The sequence below is a fragment of the Colobus angolensis genome, unplaced genomic scaffold, assembly GCF_000951035.1.
Source record: "Colobus angolensis palliatus isolate OR3802 unplaced genomic scaffold, Cang.pa_1.0 Scaffold7, whole genome shotgun sequence".
In the NCBI taxonomy this organism is placed as follows: Eukaryota; Metazoa; Chordata; class Mammalia; order Primates; family Cercopithecidae; genus Colobus; species Colobus angolensis.
Genome location: NW_012120709.1, coordinates 7,084,744 through 7,104,928, shown reverse-complemented (window position 1 = coordinate 7,104,928; position 20,185 = coordinate 7,084,744). Strand labels below are relative to the sequence as shown.

General features: G+C 39.5%; 1 protein-coding gene across 1 annotated transcript in view; it reads right to left on the bottom strand.

Moving 5' to 3' along the window:
• The window catches only part of ARHGAP42 (Rho GTPase activating protein 42), a 312,517-nt gene that overhangs the window by 213,949 nt on the left and 78,383 nt on the right, over window positions 1–20,185 (bottom strand). The window contains exon 2 of the mRNA XM_011926606.1: window positions 13,440–13,535. Coding sequence (XP_011781996.1) covers window positions 13,440–13,535 — 96 coding nt within the window. The remainder of the gene's footprint in view (window positions 1–13,439; window positions 13,536–20,185) is intronic.

Sequence of the window (20,185 nt, the reverse complement as noted above, 5' to 3'; positions counted from 1 at the left end):
GGCAAGAAATGACTAGGTTTCCCTACAAACAAGTGGCACTTACAGCCTTGGTGGCTGCACTGGCATAACACTGGGAATCAGGGATCTGGTCATTCAAAAGGCACACTGTAGGAATAGACTAAAACGGTACAACCCTCCAACTGTGCCTTCTTCTGCATAGATCACAAGTCTACTGTTGATTTTTTGTTTTGTTTTGTTTTAAGACAGAGTCTCACTCTGTTGCCCAGGCTGGAGTGTAGTGGTACGATCTCGGGTCACTGCAGCCTCCACCTCCTGGGCTAAGGTGATCCTCCCACCTCAGCCTCTCAAGTAGCTGGGACTACAGGTGCACATCAACATGCCCGAATAATTTTTGTATTTTTAGTAGAGATGGGGTTTCCCCATATTCCTCAGGCTGGTCTCGAACTCCTGGGCTCAAGCAATCCACCCGCCTCGACCTACCAAAAGGCTGGGATTACAGGCGTGAGCCACCACGACCAGCCAAGACTAGTGTTTAAAGCAGTGATTTTCCACAGGCTGCATGAGACACCAAGGATCTCCGCAAAATTAAAGGATCCTAGGGCCACCACCCAGGGGAGTTTGCCTTAGTTCAGGCCGGGGGTGGAGCCCAGAAATCAAATTTCTAAGGCTCCCCATAGCTGATTCTGATGCTAGGCAGTCTGGCAACTCCTGACTTTGGGAAATAAAATGCATGCTTTGTGTGAGGAATTAAAGATTTAAACTATATTTAAGTAGGAAAGTGTATATTTCAATAAGATTTGTAAGTATCATCTTTCCTTTCTTCCTTGAAGTTTATGTGTATTTCAATGGCAGAAATAGTACTCTCAGCACTGAGATGTTATCTCTGAGTCCCAAAACTCAACCAGGACACCAAAGCTCTTCTCTCCACTGCCCCCTGAATCACAGCTCGCCAACTATCCTGAATTCTATCCTTGACAAAGAAATTACTCCAAATTCACCCCCTTTTTTAAAGCCTCCTATTCCTAGATAACTATCCAAGGTAAACGCTTCTTTTACTTCTTAGGCCAGTGATTCAACTCTATTCTTGTTTTCAAATTTCTCCCTCTCTACTCTGCTTCCTTTTCATCCCCAAATGTCTTCCTCCTTGCTCATATGTTTGTCTTTACTTTTTTGTCAATGAGTTCCATTAATTCCTGAGTGTCTATATCCTGCCTCCTAACTTACTTCTAACAGATACAATCTTCAGGGCTATTGCCTTTCTGGTCCAAACATTTTATGTCAAAATTGAAACTATATTTTTATTATTTCATTCACATTTTTAAAAGTGTTCTCTTGATGCATAAGGATTTTGTGATGCATGTAATCTCTGACTCACTGTGAACTAGCAAAGACTTCCATGTTATAATTCATCACATATATGGATGCTAGGAAACCTCCTAAAGCGCAACTGCAATCAAAAGCCTTCAGTGCTTTTTGAGAACCTGAAAATTAAACTCTAGACTACATAGCAAAGTGTTCGATAATATTCTCTGGTTCTCAATCCTTACACTCCAGCTAAGAAGGTATCACATCCTGGTTTTCTTCAATATCACATATATCAAGGTAATGAAAACTCAAGTGTACAATCAGAGTAAGTATGCCCAAGCAGGAAAAGAAGTCCAATGATCCAGAGCAGGAGGACAAATAGAGAATTTGGAAAATTATCCAGTGCCCTAAATGCATTTAAAAAAAAAAAAAATCTACTGCTGGTGCAGCCAGTGTGCCTCAGAGATCACTTACTCCTTTTGCACCAAATGGTTTCAAATCCAGAATTAGGTCAGTATCTGTGGGATCATATAAATTTGATTAATGGAGAATAAACCAAGGTTCACTTCACATGCAGTTTGTTGTAACACCAACATCTTTAAATTACAGATATCTATATATTAAAAGTATTACAGAAAAATATCTGAATAATCGTGACTCCTTGTATCTCCACAGCACCTGTCGTAGTTTAATATATAGTGAACTTACGTGTTTTATCTAACTTCTCTGACAAGAATACAAAACCCTGGCCGGGCGCGGTGACTCAAGCCTGTAATCCCAGCACTTTGGGAGGCCAAGACGGGCAGATCACGAGGTCAGGAGATCGAGACCATCCTGGCTAATACGGTGAAACCTCGTGTCTACTAAAAAGTACAAAAAAAAAAAAACTAGCCAGGCAAGGTGGCGGGCGCCTGTAGTCCCAGCTACTCAGGAAGCTGAGGCAGGAGAACGGCATAAACCTGGGAGAAGGAGCTTGCAGTGAGCTGAGATCCGGCCACTGCACTCCAGCCTGGGCGACAGAGCGAGACTCCATCTCAAAAAAAAAAGAATACAAACCCCCTTGGGGTGAGGATTTATTTCTGTTTTGCACAATGATGTATCTTCAGCACCCAACATGGCACCTGACAAATTCTTGGTGCTTGGTAAATACTTACTGAGTGAACGAACAAGTAACCTCAAAGTCACAGTAGACAACCTAAGAGCCAGTTATCAAGGTTCTGGTACCCACGTGACTTCAGAAAATCATTTCACCCCTGGGTCTAAAGGAAAACATCAGCATTATCTCCCATGCTCACCAAAGTCTCTTTCTACTCCACTATACTAAATTCGTGATTTGCGAAACTAAGCCAATATTTCTAAGTCAGAAGTAGCATTTTCTGATCATTCAGGAAAAAAAAAAAAAAATTAGCTCATGTCGTTCCTCCCCACCCTCACATGTACATAAAGAAAGTAAGAGAAAGATCCTAGAACTATAGAAATGCAACTCCCAGAGAGAAAGAGGTAAACTACTCCACACCAAGAAAACACCTATGGTACAATACCATCCTCAAAGGCTATTTTAAAGCTGATGAAGAATTTATATTACAGTATATTCAACATAAGGTAGAGAAACTCCACAAAGAAAACTAGGAAAATACCAAAAAAACAGGGCCAGTGGCCTGAACTTTGAGAAATGATCTATTACTAGTGACTTCTTTCCAATTAACGAAAGTGCAAGCTGTGCACGTAACACTCACAAGGGCCATCACTTATTTTTCTAGAGTCTGATGTTAACCAATAGGCACCCAACAATGCCTAGTCTATCTTGACTATGTTCTCTTAGCATAATAAGCTTTGTTTTTACACCATTCAAAACAATTGTGATTTCACTGTCATTGGTTGTTTAATGTTGGTGTCTTCCAAAAAAAATTTAAACTACCTGTGCCACTCATTGTGGCTTAGATCTGGTTGATACTTGAGTATTTCCTGAATAAATGAGTTGTACAACCAGGAAATGCAGGCACAGACAAGTTTAACAGGGAGGCAAGAGAAAGCTACAAAGCCGGTTTCTGACTCTAATCCCTATCGGCCTTTGGCTTTAACAATGTCGTTCTTACAGAAAGCAAAAAACCTATTGTATTATTAGTCTTCAATAACACTCCACCATGCTTCATAGAGTGGATCCTGGGTGGGTCAGGTGGACCAGCTTCATCACTGTTCTGCCCATACCCACAAATGCGCCAGCAATATTGCTTTTGGGGTTACCAATACGTTTTAGAATATGTTAATTCAAAACTATAAAACTTGCAAATAATTAGGATCAAGTATATATTTCTGCATCCCAAATTAACATGTGTCATAGCATTTATTCCACTATCTAATTATTTTGTTGAGATTATTTTTCACTAACCATAGATAAAAGTCCCCCTTGACTCTCTATCTACCTCCCTGAAATAAGACTTTTTTAAAGTCATGTTACGTTAAAAGAGGGGTATTGTTACCACGTTATCCTTTAGTTTGTATACTCCATGAGGCAAAATTTGGACCACCTTTTTCATAAGCACAGTTCTTGTCACATAACATGTAGTCAGTAAATATTGAACAAATGTAAAAAGAGAATAAATTTTTAGCTCTGGTTTAAAATTTATTTTAATATTTATAAATATTTTTTAAACTTTTTTTTTTTTTAATTTTTGAGATGGAGTCTCACTCTGTCCCCCAGGCTAGAGTGCAGTGGTGCAATCTCGGCTCACTGCAACCTCTGACTCCCAAGTTCAAGTAATTTTCCTGCCTCAAACTCCCAAGTAGCTGAGACTACAGGCACACACCACCACGCCTGGCTAAATTTTCTATTTTTAGTAGAGACAGGGTTTCACCATGTTGACCAGGCAGGTCTCGAACTCCTGACTTCAGGTAATACACCTGCCTCGGCCTCCCAAAGTGCTGGGATTACAGGTGTGAGCCACCACGCCCAGCCAAAAACTTGTTCTAAATGATTCTAAAGTACATGTAAAAACTACATATGTATGTGCATGTGTGTAAACATATGACCTATTACCCTCTGAAAATTTAGATTAGCATACTGAAAAGACCATAGTAGATATATTCAAGTAAGTACATATATATATAGTTATATATATATGGGTTTTTTTGTTTGTTTGTTTGTTTGACATGCAGTTTCACTCTTGTTGCCCAGGCTAGAGTGCCATGGAGCAATCTCGGCTCACTGCAACCTCCGCCTCCCAGGTTCAAGCAATTCTCCTGCCTCAGCTTCCCGAGTAGCTGGGATTATGGGCATGTGCCACAAGCCCAGCTAATTTTGTATTTTTAGTAGAGACAGCTTTGTATTTTTAGTTTCTCCATGTTGGTCAGGCTGCTCTCGAACTCCTGACCTCAGGTGATCCACCCGCCTCTGCTTCCCAAAGTGCTGGGATTACAGGCGTGAGCCACCACGCCCAGCCAATGCATATATTATTTTTCATGTAAGGCTCTAAAATTCTATTTACCCTAAAGTGATTCATTTCTGTAAAAGTTTAATAGGTTTTGCAGGGAGCGTTATTCACTCAACAAATATTTATTAAATCTTTGCTGCAAATAAAGCCCTAAAGTACTATGAAGGAACAGGAATACGAGTAAAACTGTCAGACCTCAAAGAGCATATAGTTTGCTACAGGTAATAAGCAAGTGAGCCTTCTGTACAAAAGACTGGGCTATTTTTTGTTGGGCAGAACAAAGTCACAAAAAAAGAAATGAGGTTTTAGGGGATTAATGTCTATCAATAAGTTAAAAGTTAAATGTCTTTCTAGGCTTGTGACATGATAATAAGATTTCAGGTTGTTTTTTACTCAAAGCCTGAAACATGAAGGACCTAAGCTTTTGAATTTCAAATAAAGTCAAATAAAGCACTTCAAAATACACAGCTAATATGATAAAAGTATCTCTCTCGAGTAGCATGTTTTCTTTAAGAGAGGAACACCACCTGAAATGTGCAACTTTCCCAGCTGCTTCAATCATTAATTGTGGGTGGTTTCTGTGTGAGTACAAAAATAAGGGTGGTTTAAAAAAAAAAAAAAGAAAACAATAATACAATTGTCCAACTGAGAGCTATTAAAAAGTAAAATATGCTTCCTCTGCAGAGTTAAAAAGAAAATGTTATTTGTATAAACAATTTAGGCATTTAGAAATGTTCCATTTTAATATACAACTTCCTGATTTATATAACCACATTTAAGTGGTTGTAATGAGGATCTGTAAAAACTGATGGATATTGTTTTTGATCTAGCAAATGAGAAGGTAGGTTACTTCCTTGAATTTAATAAAGTATCACAGGTCTCTTTTAGAAGAGTTCAGTTGTGGTTGATAATGGCATTGCCTTTGGTTTAGAAATTTTTCCTAAAAATGCCCAAGAAGAATCTCATGGCTACAAACAACTTTACCTTTTCTTTCTTTTTTTTTTTCCTTAAGAGACAGGGTCTCAACATGTTACCCGGGCTGCAGTACAGTGGTGTGATCATAGCTTAATGTAACCTCAACTTCTGGGCTCAAGGGATCCTCCAGCCTCAGCCTCCTGCGTAGCTAGGTCTTTAGGTGCGTGCCACCATGCCTGGCAAAATTTTTACTTTTTATAGAACTGGGGCCTCATCCAGGCTGGCCTGGGACTCCTGGTCTCAAGCATCCCTCCCGCCATGACCTCTGCAAGCACTAGGATTATAGACGTGAGCTAACACATCCGCCCAGTTCTACCTTTTGTATCACAATATCACGAGACAAATATTAAGAGTAAACTGTAAAAATGCATATTTGTAGCTCACGACCAAATTCTGAAGAAAATTTTCACAGAAGCATTTTCAATAATTTGATCACTGAATTAGTTTAAGTCAAAAAAGAAAATAGGCCCTTTTGCAACAAAAATTATTAATGATCTTTTGAATGTATTTTCTGCATTTATTATGGCAGTTATGATTTTTAACCTGAAACAAAGGCAATTATCTCTCAAAGGGTTTCTATACTATAGAGGAATCCTTTCAAAATAGATAAAGTAAATTGTTTCCCATACCTCCCACCCTAGACTACATTCTTATTTCTCATTTGGGAAATTACCTTTCCATTTGACCTAACAGATGCATCTTCAAAGTAAGTGAAAATTTTATGCCTTTTCTACACAGTCACTCTTCTGACAAAGAAACTGAGGGAGATTTTCCAGCCACTCCCTTGAAAAAATTCTTCTTGACACCCTCAAATCAGGTATCCAAGATCACTCTCAGGTTTCTATCTACAAATCAAGGTGAGTCACCTCACCACAGTAACTCACTGATGCACACCCAGCCTCAGAGAGGTAACAAACAATAAATATTTGCACCTTGGCAAAGCACTGCCAGCACAGGAAGACATAGTAAAGCTCCTGTGACTTGAATTGTCACTATTTTAACCTCCTATACCTTCACCTTTCAACACATTCTCCTAAAGACAGAACAAGAAAATGTCAGGTGCACCTCAGCCAATGCTACACACAAAACTTGGTTGAGGTTTGAGCTCTCATCCATCGATCAGTACATACACAATTTGTACAAATATTTTCATACAAAAGTTTCTTTTTAAAAATGCAACATGCTCTTCCTGCTTTTTTTTTTTTTTTTTTTTTTTTTTTTTGAGACAGAGTTTCGCTTTGTTGGCCAGGTTGGAGTGCAATGGTGAATTCTTAGCTCACTGCAACTTCCACCTCCCGGGTTCAAGCAGTTCTCCTGCCTCAGCTTCCCGAGTAGCTGGGATTACAGGCATGTGCCATCATGCCCAGCTCATCTTTGTATTTTTAGAAGAGATGGGTTTTCGCCATGTTGACCAGGCTGGTCTTGAACTCCTGACCTCAGGTGATCTGCCTGTCTAGGCCTCCGAAAGTGCTAGTGCTGGGATTACAGGCGTGAGCCACTATGCCTGACTGATGCTAACTATTAAGCACTGTCCTTGTTGCTATGTCTGCATATCTACATTCAAAATGGAATAAACAAGGGACCAGCAATACACTAGTTATGTCAGAAACAGCTGGGGGACTGTTAAAAAATACAGTTTGATTTGAACTACCTAATTGACTGACTCATTTCTCCACTCAGAATTTGGAGCTATTACCTTAGTTGACAAATGGTAGTGTATTGCCTGTCACTACCACAGGAATTTTCTGTTTAGGTGTGTCTAAAGGAATGAAGTCTCCACCAAAAATATTTACTAGCAAAGTGACTCTCCTTCTTGGTAAATGTTTAATCTCTTGAGTCCAAAGCTCATACTGTTCAAGACTTTCCTCAGAGTCTAGGTCATCACACAACATCACTAACCAAGCTGTTTATGCACAATTGCAACTGGACTTTCCAATGGTTTCTAAGATTACATAGAATGAATAAACTTTGTCTCATATTAATGACTAACATTTTTATTGGCACTAGTTCAGTTTGACTAACAATATCTAACTTTTTTTTTTTTGAAATGGAGTTTTGCTCTTGTTGCCCAGGCTGGAGTGCAATGGCGCGATCTCAGCTCACTGCAAACACCCCCTCCCGGGTTCAAGCTATTCTCCTGCTTCAGCCTCCCAAGTAGCTGGGTGATTATAGGCATTTGCCACCATGCCCGGCTAATTTTTTTTTTTTCGTAGAGATGGGGTTTCACCATATTGGTCAGGCTGGTCTCGAACTCCCAACCTCAGGTGATCCACCTGCCTCGGCCTCCCAAAGTGCTAGGATTACAAGAGTGAGCCACCGAACCCAGCCACAATATCTAAATTTTTAAAAAACCTAGAGGTCTTCTCATTTTTAATCTTTGATTTAAAATGATTTCAAATTACAAGTACTAAATACAAAAACAAAATAGAGTAACTTGCATACTCCAGCTTTGGTGTGGATAAAAATTCTCAAGGGATGTGCTAAGACTTACAGTCTTTTATTATCCTATATACTAATGTGCTAAATCAATGTAGCTAAACAACCCATCTCATAGGCAGGTTCATAGTAGTATCTTTGGACATCCAGCCGTTTAACCCACCATAAACAGTGTTTTCAAAAGAATACGATTTTAGTTTCTGCACAAATAACCTTTTATTTCCTATCAGTAAAGTTTTAAGGCTGGACAAATAACTCATGTTGGAACATTATTAATTCCCACGCAAGAGTGTGCTCCAGGACTGATGCAATGAGTATTGTTTTTGTATTTACATACATATTACTTTGTGTAATTATAGTTACATAATGGTACCATTTGTATTTGATCTACCCCTATAAATGTATGATATGAGAGGTGGCTTGAATCTATCTTATACCGGTTTATAGTCACTTTCCTCCCTTCCATCACCGATTTCTGAGCCCCACGTGTCTAGCACTGTACTCCTAACTCAATGTCTTCCTTAGTTCAAAAAACCAAAGCCAAATAAAATGTGGGCAGTTAGTGCAGCTGTGGGAAGTTAAGTGTATGGGCTCAATAGGCCACTTCCCACTCACCGAGCACTGCAGTGAGCAGATGAAAGGGAAAAGGCTAAAGCTCACCTGCAGCTCATTTATCCTTAGAGAAGGGAGGGCAATGGCCTCTTGATGCTCTTCAATGAAAAGGGAGGTGCTAAAAAACAAAAAGTACAGGACACTACCCTGCTTGGGACTTCAGTCCTGACCTACTCTCTGAGCCACAGGAATTCCCCACTGGGTCTTGAACAACGAACTCCATTTTGCCTCCTTCCAAGCCAGCGGTGTGTCACTGGCACAAAAGAAAACAAAACAAAAAACCCAGCAAGCACAGGCCAAAAGGGTAGGGGCAGAGGGAACTGGTAAAGGGTTGGGTGAGATGTACAGGCCAGAAATGGGCCTGTACATCAAACACACTCCCAGAACAACTTTCATAATTAGGCAATTACACTGATATAGTAAACACCACCTTCTCTTCCTTACTTTGCCCCAAACCTTTTTTTCATCCTCTTCCACTGTAAGCACAATGAAAGCAGACATCTTTATTCATCTTCCTATTGCCTTCCTACCCATTCCCAACACACCTTACATACAGAAAGCCCGCCAATGTCTTACTTTTCAAGTCCTTTTGCACTGACATGACCCACATACAGAAGATGAGCTTTTTTGTAAGTCACAGGATTTTGTGGCTATGTCATCGGTAGGTCTCAAGCCTACTCCAGCTGAGAGTGTGGTGGGGCTATTGCTCGCTGCTCAGAGTCACAGCTGTCCCTACCTCATTCCCCTTTCATAAACTCAGAGCAACAACGAAGTCGTTGGAACTCAGGCTTCAACAAGGCAAAGACAGCGGAAACGCTGTACCTTCCCACGTAGAACTGAAGCCAATGAAGGACGGTAAGCGTGATCCTTGTGCTCCACCCACTCCAGACACACACGTTAGTCCCAGGGATACATTTTCCAGTTCCTTGTCCTTGGTAGAACAGCTTGGGATAATCTCATAATCTTCCATGTCAGCAATGATTCTTCAGAGCCTCTTACTACTACTTCTTTATTATCTACACAATTTATTTTTAACTATTTAGAGTGTATGTAGGAGCTCAGGTAAAAGGCAAAAAGTGTTGAATAGGATATTGAAACATATTTATATTTTTATACGTTTAATATATGTTCCAGAAATATTTTATACTTATAAGTCATTTTGCTCTAAGTTTTCCTAATAGCATTGCTATTTAAATCAGATTCCCAGTGCAAAGGGGTTAAATAAGTCTCCTGATTTAGAATTAGCAAGCAACATTATATCTACTTGTGTAGATTCTTCATCTCCTGATCTCCAACCTGAGATTTAACTTCTCAAAGCCCATATAGCATTAGAATGTAATGTAATATTCATTGCTTGTAAGCCTTCACCTGCTGATCAATTCACACCTCTCGAATCTAATCTGCAACAGCTGCACAACAATGTTCAATTAGCCAAACTGGAAAGAGTCAAACAAGCCACTGTTGAGCTATCAAGTTCACTACAACTTGGGGAAATTATCTAACACCTGCTTAGAAGGTTGCAAGCACAGTGATTAAAAACCCTACATCTGCAGTTACTACATGCATGTGTGATTTCAAGATGACTTTTAAGTAAGAAGCTTAATGGAAATGGAAACATACAGAAAGATGTTTACTGTACTCTTAACAATAACAGGTAAAGGGTCAACCAGAAGTAACCTGAACATACTATAGGGATTATTTCATAAATTCATGTATATCAACCTGATGAAATAAATTCATGAAGTCATTAAAATTATATCATCTGTGGAAACCCAGGAGTATTTGCTATAATCCTCTTTCCAAAGAAAAGAATACCACATTATATATATCATTGTATTAGAAAAATATGTATATAAGTGAAAAAATTAAAGTTTATAAGGAAAATTATGTCATTTATTCAACAATTTATCTGAGGGTCTACTGTGAGGATCTGGGTCTAGTGCTAAGGCCAAAAGGGTTAAAAAAGAAAAAAAATCGGACTTCTGCCTCCATGGAATTTACAGCTTAATATAACTAAGTGAAGGCTGGACATGGTGGTTCACACCGGTAATCCCAGCACTTTGGGAGGCCAAGGCAGGTGGATCACCTGAGGTCAGGAGATCGAGACCAGCTTGGCCAACATGGGGAAACCCCATCTCTAATAAAAATACAAAAATTAGCTAGGCATGGTGGCGTACGCCTATAATCCCAGTTACTCAGGAGGCTAAGGCACGAGAATCACTCGAACACAGGAGGTGGAGGCTGCAGTGAGCTGAGATCATGACACTGCACTCCAGCCCAGGTGACAGAGCAAGACTCTGTCTCAAAATAAATAAACAACTAAGTGAAAATAACTGTTACGTAAATATGTGGGTGTAGCTTTTCTAAATAATAATGCTAATATATTTGTATTTTAGTAATATAATCTAGGCTTTTACCTGGCTAAGTGTATACTACAAAGCCTATGTTGAGGACCAGACATTTATAACACAAATGTCAAGAAATGACAAGCAAAATGACCACTATTGTTCCAAATGTTGGAAGTGCATGATCCCTAATGCTGCCCTTCCCCAGCTCTCCTGTGAGGAGGAAGATGTCATGCATGTGGGAGGGCTCTCCCTCATTCCTGGAGGCACTTTAACTATACCTCAGGCAAGTGACAGGCATGGCTGGGACCATCTTTCATCACAAAACTGAGGGCCGAAGGAGACCAGCCACTCCACCCTCCCCTCAAATTAACTAACACTCCTAAAAAAGCAAGCAAAGAGAGCAACCACTTGGCATGTATCTGCTCAGAAAGACTGCCGATATGATCACAATGATGTATCGTGTAAATTTCATATGCAGAGAGCTTGTCTAAGGACTCTGTACCCTGCCCAGAGATTTCTCCAAAAGGAGCTCTTGTGAATGCAGGCAAGCTAAAGCCACACATTGAAGCCGAAACTCATTCAGCTTAACTTCTCCTGAGAGCCTTTTTTTGTGGGGGTAACACTGCCCTTTTGTTTCACCGTGAGGTCTGTGCTAGGACTTGCTACTTAGATAGTCAAAGCTAATAAAATATACGGTCTAGAAATACAGACATAACTGGTAGAACTATAGAAGAAAAAGAAAGGGCAGAGGAAGAAGAGGAATGTGATTGTGGAAAGGTATGAAGGGGATTATAAATCCCAGCTTCTCAGAGCATGGTCCATGGACTAGAAGCATGGACATCACCTTCAAATCTATTAGAAATGAGAATCTTACATGCAACCCAAGACCTGCAATTAATAAGATTTCCAGCTGGGCACGGTGGCTCACACCTGTAATCCCAGCACTTTGGGAGGCTGAGGTGGGTGGATCACGAGGTCAGGAATTCAAGACCACCCTGACCAACGTAGTAAAACGCCATCTCTACTAAAAATACAAAAACAAAATTAGCTGGGCGTGGTGGTGGGCACCTGTAATCCCAGCTACTTGGGAGGCTGAGATAAGAAAATTGCTTGAATGTGGGAGGCAGAGGTTGCAGTGAGCTGAGATCGCACCACTGCACTCCAGCCTGGGTGACAGAGCAAGACTCTGTCTCCCAAAAGAAAAAAGAAAAAAAGAAATTTCCAGGTGTTTCCTATAGACATTAAAGTTTGGGAGTCACTGTTCTCAGTGTTTGTAGTATCGTATTTTTATACCCGGAAGTAGGGTACACTTAGTAATATCCTCTAAAACATACATACATATTTTATATACTCTTTTCATTAAATGACATATCTGGAATCCAGCCTATGAAGGGACCACACATCTACAAACTGGAAAATGGAGGGGTCTTTAAAAGGTGGCGGTGGAGGGAGTTACAAGAATCAGACCTTCAAACAATAGAAAGTCAGAGACAGATAAAACTTCAGAGATCATATAACATGACCTCTTCATTTTATGGGAGATGAATCCTTCTGATTCAGAAAGGAGCATGCTTTCCCCAGAGACAGATTGCCAAATTACTGAGGCAACGTCAGATTAGGGTTCAAGTCTCCTGATTCCCGGTAATGTTCTGCATCCTGCAAGAACATGGGTTTAGGGAATCGTGACTGATTTGTTTTCTTTAAAAACAAATATTCAAGTTAAAAAAGAAACCAGTATGAAGAAAAAAATAGTAAGGTAATTTTTTAAACCATTTTGCCTGGTAAATTTAATAGTAGATACCTAATATATATTTGTTTGAATGAATAATTAAAAGCAGGGATGACCTGAGTTATAGAATGATTCAGTCATTTCCTTATGGGGGGAAAAAAAAACAGAGCTTCGATTTTAAGCAATTTATAATATTTTCTTTAGGCCAGGCATGGTGACTCACACCAGTAATCCCAACACTTTGGGAGGTCGAGGCAGGTGGATCACCTGAGGTCAGGAGTTCGAGACCAGGCTGACCAAAATGGTGAAATCCTGTCTCTACTAAAAATACAAAAATTAGCTTGGCATGGTGGCAGGTGCCTGTAATCCCAGCTACTCAGGAGGCTGAGGCAGGAGAACCACTTGAACCCAGGAGGCGGAGGTTGCAGTGAGTCAAGATTGCACCACTGCATTCCAGCCTGGGCAACAGAGCAAGCCTCTGTCTCCAAAAAAAAAAAAATTCTTCCATAGAAACCCAAAATCACCCTTATAGTATTGTCAAAGTCAGAAAATATTTTAGATGTTTATTATTTAGGTGTGTGTCTATTTGATTTCAGTAAAATAAATATTAGAAGTAGAACTTTCTAAAACAGTAGTACTTACCAATACTAATTTCATCATCTGTTTCAGCATCACCAATACATTCAAACTGGAAATCTTGTAATGACTGGGAAAATTTCTGCACTGCCATAGACAGATCTGCAATTAAAAGTTAAGCAAAAAATCCATAAGGTGAGGTTCCATTGAATCCTGATGAGTTTCCAAATATAACATTATATAACTTTGATTTTGTATTATATTAACCAGAATCCTTTGAAATACCAGTTTGACTAATTTAACCAAAATTTAAAGACACTATAAATACTGAAAATGGATCTGGTCAGTTCTATACAGTGGAGATTTACTGCTTTAAGAGAGTTTTGGTGGCAGATGTGTATTATCTGAAAGCCAGTTTACCAAAGCCTTTATCAAGGAACTACCACTCGCTGACCATAAATGGAGCATTTTTATTTTATTTCATTTCAAGTTCCGGGATACACGGCCAGGATGTGCAGGTTTGTTACATAGGTAAACATGTGTTATAGTGGTTTGCTGCACCTATCACCCATCACCTAGGTATTAAGCCCAGCATGCATTAAGCTATTTATCCTGATATTCTCCATCCCCCTACACCTCCCCCTGGCCAAACAGGCCCCAGTGTATGTTGTTCCCCCGCTGTGGCCATGTGTTCTCATTGTTCAGCTAATGGAGCATTTTTTCGTTAAAAAAAAAAAAAGAAAAGAAAAGAAAAAGAAAGGAAAAAAAAAAAGGAATGCTACTGAGTTTGCTGGTGAAGGGAAAAAAGCCAACAGTTGATTAGAAAGAGTCACCAATAATATTCTGCACAAACTGTGGAAAAGTAGAAAATGTGTTTTTATCAATAAACTAACGATTTTGGTCAAGAAGGTAAAAGATGACCTGAAAGACTGTTTACAAATAACTTTGAGACTTAAGTTAAACATACTCTCCAATCCTGACTTCAGTCTGAACAAGGCCCAGAGTCTGACTAAACCTAGAAAAAGAATTCTTTATTTATGGGCAGAGAAAGAAAAGCCCAGAATAATAAGAAGTAAATCCCTGGGAGTCAACAGCCCAGGATGCAACCTCACCGAGTGATTAAGAATGCAGACTCTGGAGCCAGGCTGCCTGGGTGGAAATCCAAGCCCCACCGCTTACTTGCTATGGGACCTTGGACAAATTATTTAACTCCTCTGGGCCTCTGTTTCCTCACACAGTCAAGCACTGCATAACACACACTACAGTAGTTCCACTAGACTAGACTGTAGCTGCCCTACATAGGTGCATCTCTTTTTAAATCTTTTATACCGTATTTTTACTGTACCTCTTCTATGTGTGGATATGTTTAGGTATGCATACTTACCATTGTGTTACAACTGCCTACAGTATTCAGTACAGTAACATGCTGTAAAGGTTTGTAGCCTAGGTGGGATAGCCTACTTCACCGTACGGAAAGATAAGTAGTAGGCTATACCATCTGGGCTTGTGTAAGTATACTCTATGATGTTTGTACAATGACAAAACAGCCTAAGGATATTTTTCTCAAAATGTGTTCTTGTTAAGCAATACATAATTATATATAAAATGGGAAGACGGCATAACCATCTTATAGAATTGTTTTGAAGATTATATGAGTTAATATTTGCAAAGCGTTTAGAATCATGCCTGGCACTTAATAAACCCTACTTAAATCTAATAAATAAAAATAAATCAACTTCACAGTGCAGCATCAGGAAAATCGTAAAGATCCCATCTCTCAGAGCTACTCTGATCATTTATGTCAACCCATTCACAGATGTCTACACCAATAAGAAAACAGACTTTTCTGGAATTCACTCTATACTTCACTTAACAGTGTCTCTTGCGTGAGATCAAGTCTAATACCTGAGTCCTTACATTTAATCAAGCAATAGGAACTGATAAATTCTCCCTCCTTGGCCAAATTTGAGTCAGGCTCCTTCAAGCCCTCTTCTTGACTAGGCGTCCACCTTGTCCCTGACCCTTGCTGGGCCTGCAGAGCCTAGTTTTAGCAAGGATTCTACTAAGTCAGTCTAGAAAGAATCCCCTATCCTCAATATCTGTTCAAATTTCTCATCCCCCACCTTTCTTCAGCAAGAATCCTACTATCATCAATGTCTCTTCTTAGTCATTTTCCATCCACCCAATGCCCCACATCCTGCTCCTTCGCCATAAATTCCCACTTGTTCTTGTTGTATTTAGAGTTGACCCAGATCTCTCTCATCTACTGACATAGTCTTTACACCTATTGTGATAGTCCTGAATAAAGTCTTCCTTACCATTTTTACAAATGTCAGAATAATTTTTATTTAACAGAATAATTGTGTTCCTATGCCTAGACATAACCCCAGAACTTACTGTGGCAGCCCTTACATTCATGAAACCCCAAGTCCAAGTACCTATCAATGTAGGCACTCAAGGGTGAAAAGGTCTCCAAATGCGAAGGTCACATTTTGTACCATTGTCAGCCAAGGACTTACCAACACAATCACCAAAGACAATTCTGTAGACCACCGACTTCAAATTTCAGACAGGCTTTTCTTTTTAAACACACATTAGACAGTTTCATGTTTAATTCTGGGTGCTCTCCCTAAGACTTAGGAAAACCATTCCATTTAATACCCTTTTATTTGTATGTGTAGTATACAAATATGTAGTATACAAATATACATATATACAAGTATACAAATATACAAATAAATATGTAGTATACAAATAAAGGCCTTATGTTCTGCTGGATTTGAAGCCCCAAATGTAATTCCTACAGCAGTGTTGAGACTGAGGATACATGGGCAGATCAAGATGCTTGGGAACCCTGCAATGGATATCCTTCCTTCTCTCCCCTCACTACCACCAAGAGTTCTTCTGAACTTCTCTCAAACCCAGATGAGCCTATTTGGAAGCTCTGTCCTAGGGAACTCATGACACAATCTCCCATTTCTTCTCAGACTGTTGTTGACTTCCCATGGCCTTGCACCATGACCGAAAAAGGTAATCTGTTTTGTCCCTTCACAGAGATCACTGTGAATGCACGACAGTAATTCCCATCTCCAAACAAGAACACAATGGCCCACGCACAGGCTACTCTGCCAAGTTACTGAATATGAGCAATGAAGGCAGATTAACTGGGTTAGAATCCTGCTTCTAGCAATAATTAAGTGTCATGACTGTGGGTAAGTTTCATAGCCTCTCTGTACCTCAGTATTCCATCTGTTAAGTGGAAGCACTCCTCGGAGTTATGGTGAGAAGAAAATGAGTTAATATAGATAAAGAACTTAGAACAGCATCAAACACATAGAAGGCACTCAGAACATGTTGACTATGTCCATGTTCAATATCTAAGAAAGGAAAAAGAAAAATTTCAGTTATGAAGATGGCAACTCTTGGACCTTAGATAACCTTGGAAAGTGCTCAAGACAATCTGTTGATAGCAATTTCAAATTTTCTTGCTACACTGCAAAGCCATCAAGCCATGACAGTATTATTGTTCAGCATTTCTGTGTAAGAGATGGGTGTCTATTTCAACTCCTGATGGAATCAAGAATGCATGAATGATCCTTTCACAGTCCTTCCGGAAGCATAATGAGAGACAAGATTATACAAGAAAATATGGCTCTCAACTAGTTCAAATGATAATTCTACGAATGAAGGGAAAGTCTCAAATATGGCACATTTTCAACTTCAAGTGTGTTCTGGTTCTTGATCGTCTTCCTATTTATTCTCATTTTCCTAATGCCGACGTAATGATGAGGTCAAAAAAAACCATCAAGGTAAAGAACGTATGATATGTTCTGGCAGTAATGATGATCAGTCTCTAAAATGAGGAATCCAGCTCATGCTTTTAATCTTGGCTCCATCCCCTACTGAGTGTGCAGTTCTGAATTAGAAAGCACAACATCTTCCCATTGATTTAAAATCACACGAGACACAATATTTTCCTAATTGTCTAACTAAAATTCCTAAACCGTGAGCAGGCATAAAAAACAGAAGAGCTGTTTCTAAAATCTTTTAAATAAAGTTCATCCATATCATAATAGAAAAACTTCTATTTTAAAACCTAATAATTTCTTAAATTTGTTGTTGAATTTTAAAGTATCATACTAAAGAGTTAAAGTTTTCTCTTAAGTATAAGACAAAAGATCCCATGCCATCAAAGAATCTAGTTTAGACAGGGGTGTCTCTCCCTATTATTACCCAACATTCATTTATTGGTGAGCAAGTTGTATACAGTAAAGATGCTTCACATGCCCCCGCCCCCGCCCCCCCGCCACACACACACCACATCCGTCCCATTTGCCTGACTGAAAGTTAAGCATCAAGTGTCGGCACATGCATTCACATTATAACCTGAAAGAAGTTATACTGGGCTTTAATTAGTCAACAATGTTTTCATATCAAAGAGTTAACCACCAGCTTCCATGATTATATAATGAAACATTAAGACTTCATTTCATTAGAGGAATACAAAACACCTATGATTAAATAAATATTTAGTTAAACTTTTCTTGCACAAAGACTTAAGAACTGAGGTCTCATTGTTATTTTGGAGGTGTTAATGGAATTGCTTTTACAGCGTTAGTCACGGAAGTGGGCTATATATATTTATGTCAGAACAAGTACAACCAGTGGTATAAGGTAGTTCTTCCTAAAATCCAGCTTCTCTGGGATTGGATCTAAGGAAGACTCACAGGAGCAATTTGTCTAGATATATGTGTTGTAGAATTCTCGTCTTTTCACAACCATGCAGAAGGCAGACATTATAAAGCAATGAGAATACAAAGGTTAAAATAGAAGGTATCCTTCCCTCCTAAAGGGCGCAGTCCCATAGCGGAGTGTGGCATGTAATTAATCATAACAGAGGGCGATCGATAAATTGTTTGACAGAGATTAATAACAGTACCTAGTACCTGATACTTTTGTAAGCATTTAATATAAATTAACCCATTAGTCCTCACAATAGCCACAAGAACTAGATGCCATCACTCCCATTTTACAGATTAAGAAACTAAGGCACAGATAAGTTAAGTGACTTCCCCAAGGTCACACAAGCTAGGAAACAGCAGAACCAAAATTTCAACCCAGGGCGCCAGCTCCAGAATACCCACTTCACCACATTGCCACACAGTTTTGCACATAGACCTTAAAGAAAGGTGGCAGATAAAAAAGGTACAATCAGTTTGGATTGAGTGTGCAGGGGTAGAGTTGTAGAAGACTCACTAAGAACAGGGACTTGAAAGATGCAACAATGTACCAGGAAGACTAAAACAATATGTCTAGAATCTTCCAAAGGGTAGCTTCCACATACATACTCAGCCATATCTCTAAAGACTCACACCAAGCTAAGGTACTGGTTATTGTCTGAAACAAGCCTGCTATTCTTTTTTATGTCTGTTTTTATTGTTACTTCACCTACTTAGAACATACTTTTCTCCCATTCTTCATTGTCAAAAGAGGCCTTTTTTCAAGATTTCTCTCAAGTCCTCCTCAAGTCCTCATTTTTTCCAAAAAGCTCTTTCTGACCCCTTTCAACGTGACACTCTGTCTGCCTTTAACTCTCCATTATGTTGGGACTCTCTGGTGATGCTTTCATCTTTATCTCAGTGATTTGTAAACCTAAACTACCCACCTTATTTTAAGTAGTATATTAATGGTAGGAAACTTTACCATCTATGAATACTACCCAAGCATCCAAGACCCTACCTTGTAAACAACAGCTCTTTTGTTGAAACCATCAATTTCTGCAAATTGGGTAAATACTCCAAGCCCCTGGATGTCTTTTACCCTCCCTTCTTTCCTTTCACACTCTTACAAGCCCCTAATGTGGCTTTTACAGTCACTTGTAAAACATGAGTTATTCGCTTTCAGAAATAATGATGATGACCACAATGTTTTAGTACTTACAAGCAGCTTTAATGTATGCTTTCAATAGCAACAGCAATAGTGTTGGCAAGATGTCTTACTTTTTCAAAGTTCTTACATACTTACATCTTACACAAAGCTACGAGGGCCAGTGCTCTGAAAAGTTATGTAATAACTTGCCTGGAGTCTAAGAGCTGGACTCCAACCTGAATAGCTCTTCTGCTTCCCAAACTGAATGCTCTTTCATGGCATATCATAGTTAATCGCCAAAGAATGATGGGCATTGAAACTGGAAGGGGCTAGGCACCGTGGCTCATGCCTGTAATCTCAATGCTTTGGGAGGCTGAGGCAGGAGGACCACCGTAGGCCAAGAGTTGAAACTGAACCTGTGCAACATAGCAAAACCTTAACTCTACAAAAAATGATTAAAAATCAGCTGGGTGCAGTGGCTTGTGCCAGTGGTCTTAGCTACTTAGGAGGCTAACGTGGGAGGATCACTGAGTAAAGGAGTTCAAGGTTGCAGTGAGCTGTGATAATACCATTATACTGCAGCCTGGGTAACACAGTGAGACTTGTCTCAAAAAAAAGAAGAAGAAGAGGAAGAGGAGGAGGAAGAGGAAGAGGAAGAGGAACTGGGAAGGCTGTGAGCCTTATAATATTTAATGAATCCTTTACCTGCTATATAAATTTTAAAACAGCAAGACTCCATGTGTTGGACTCTATGAGAGACAGCTAGCTATGCTGAGCATAGAATAATCTAGCAGCAAATGTATATAAAATGGTAATTATAAAACACCATGTTAAAAGACAATGGAGCTGGGCCCAGTGGCTCACGCCTGTAATCCCAGCAAGTTGGGAGGCTGAGGCAGGTGGATCACTTGAAATCAGAAGTTCGAGACCAGCCTGGCAAACAT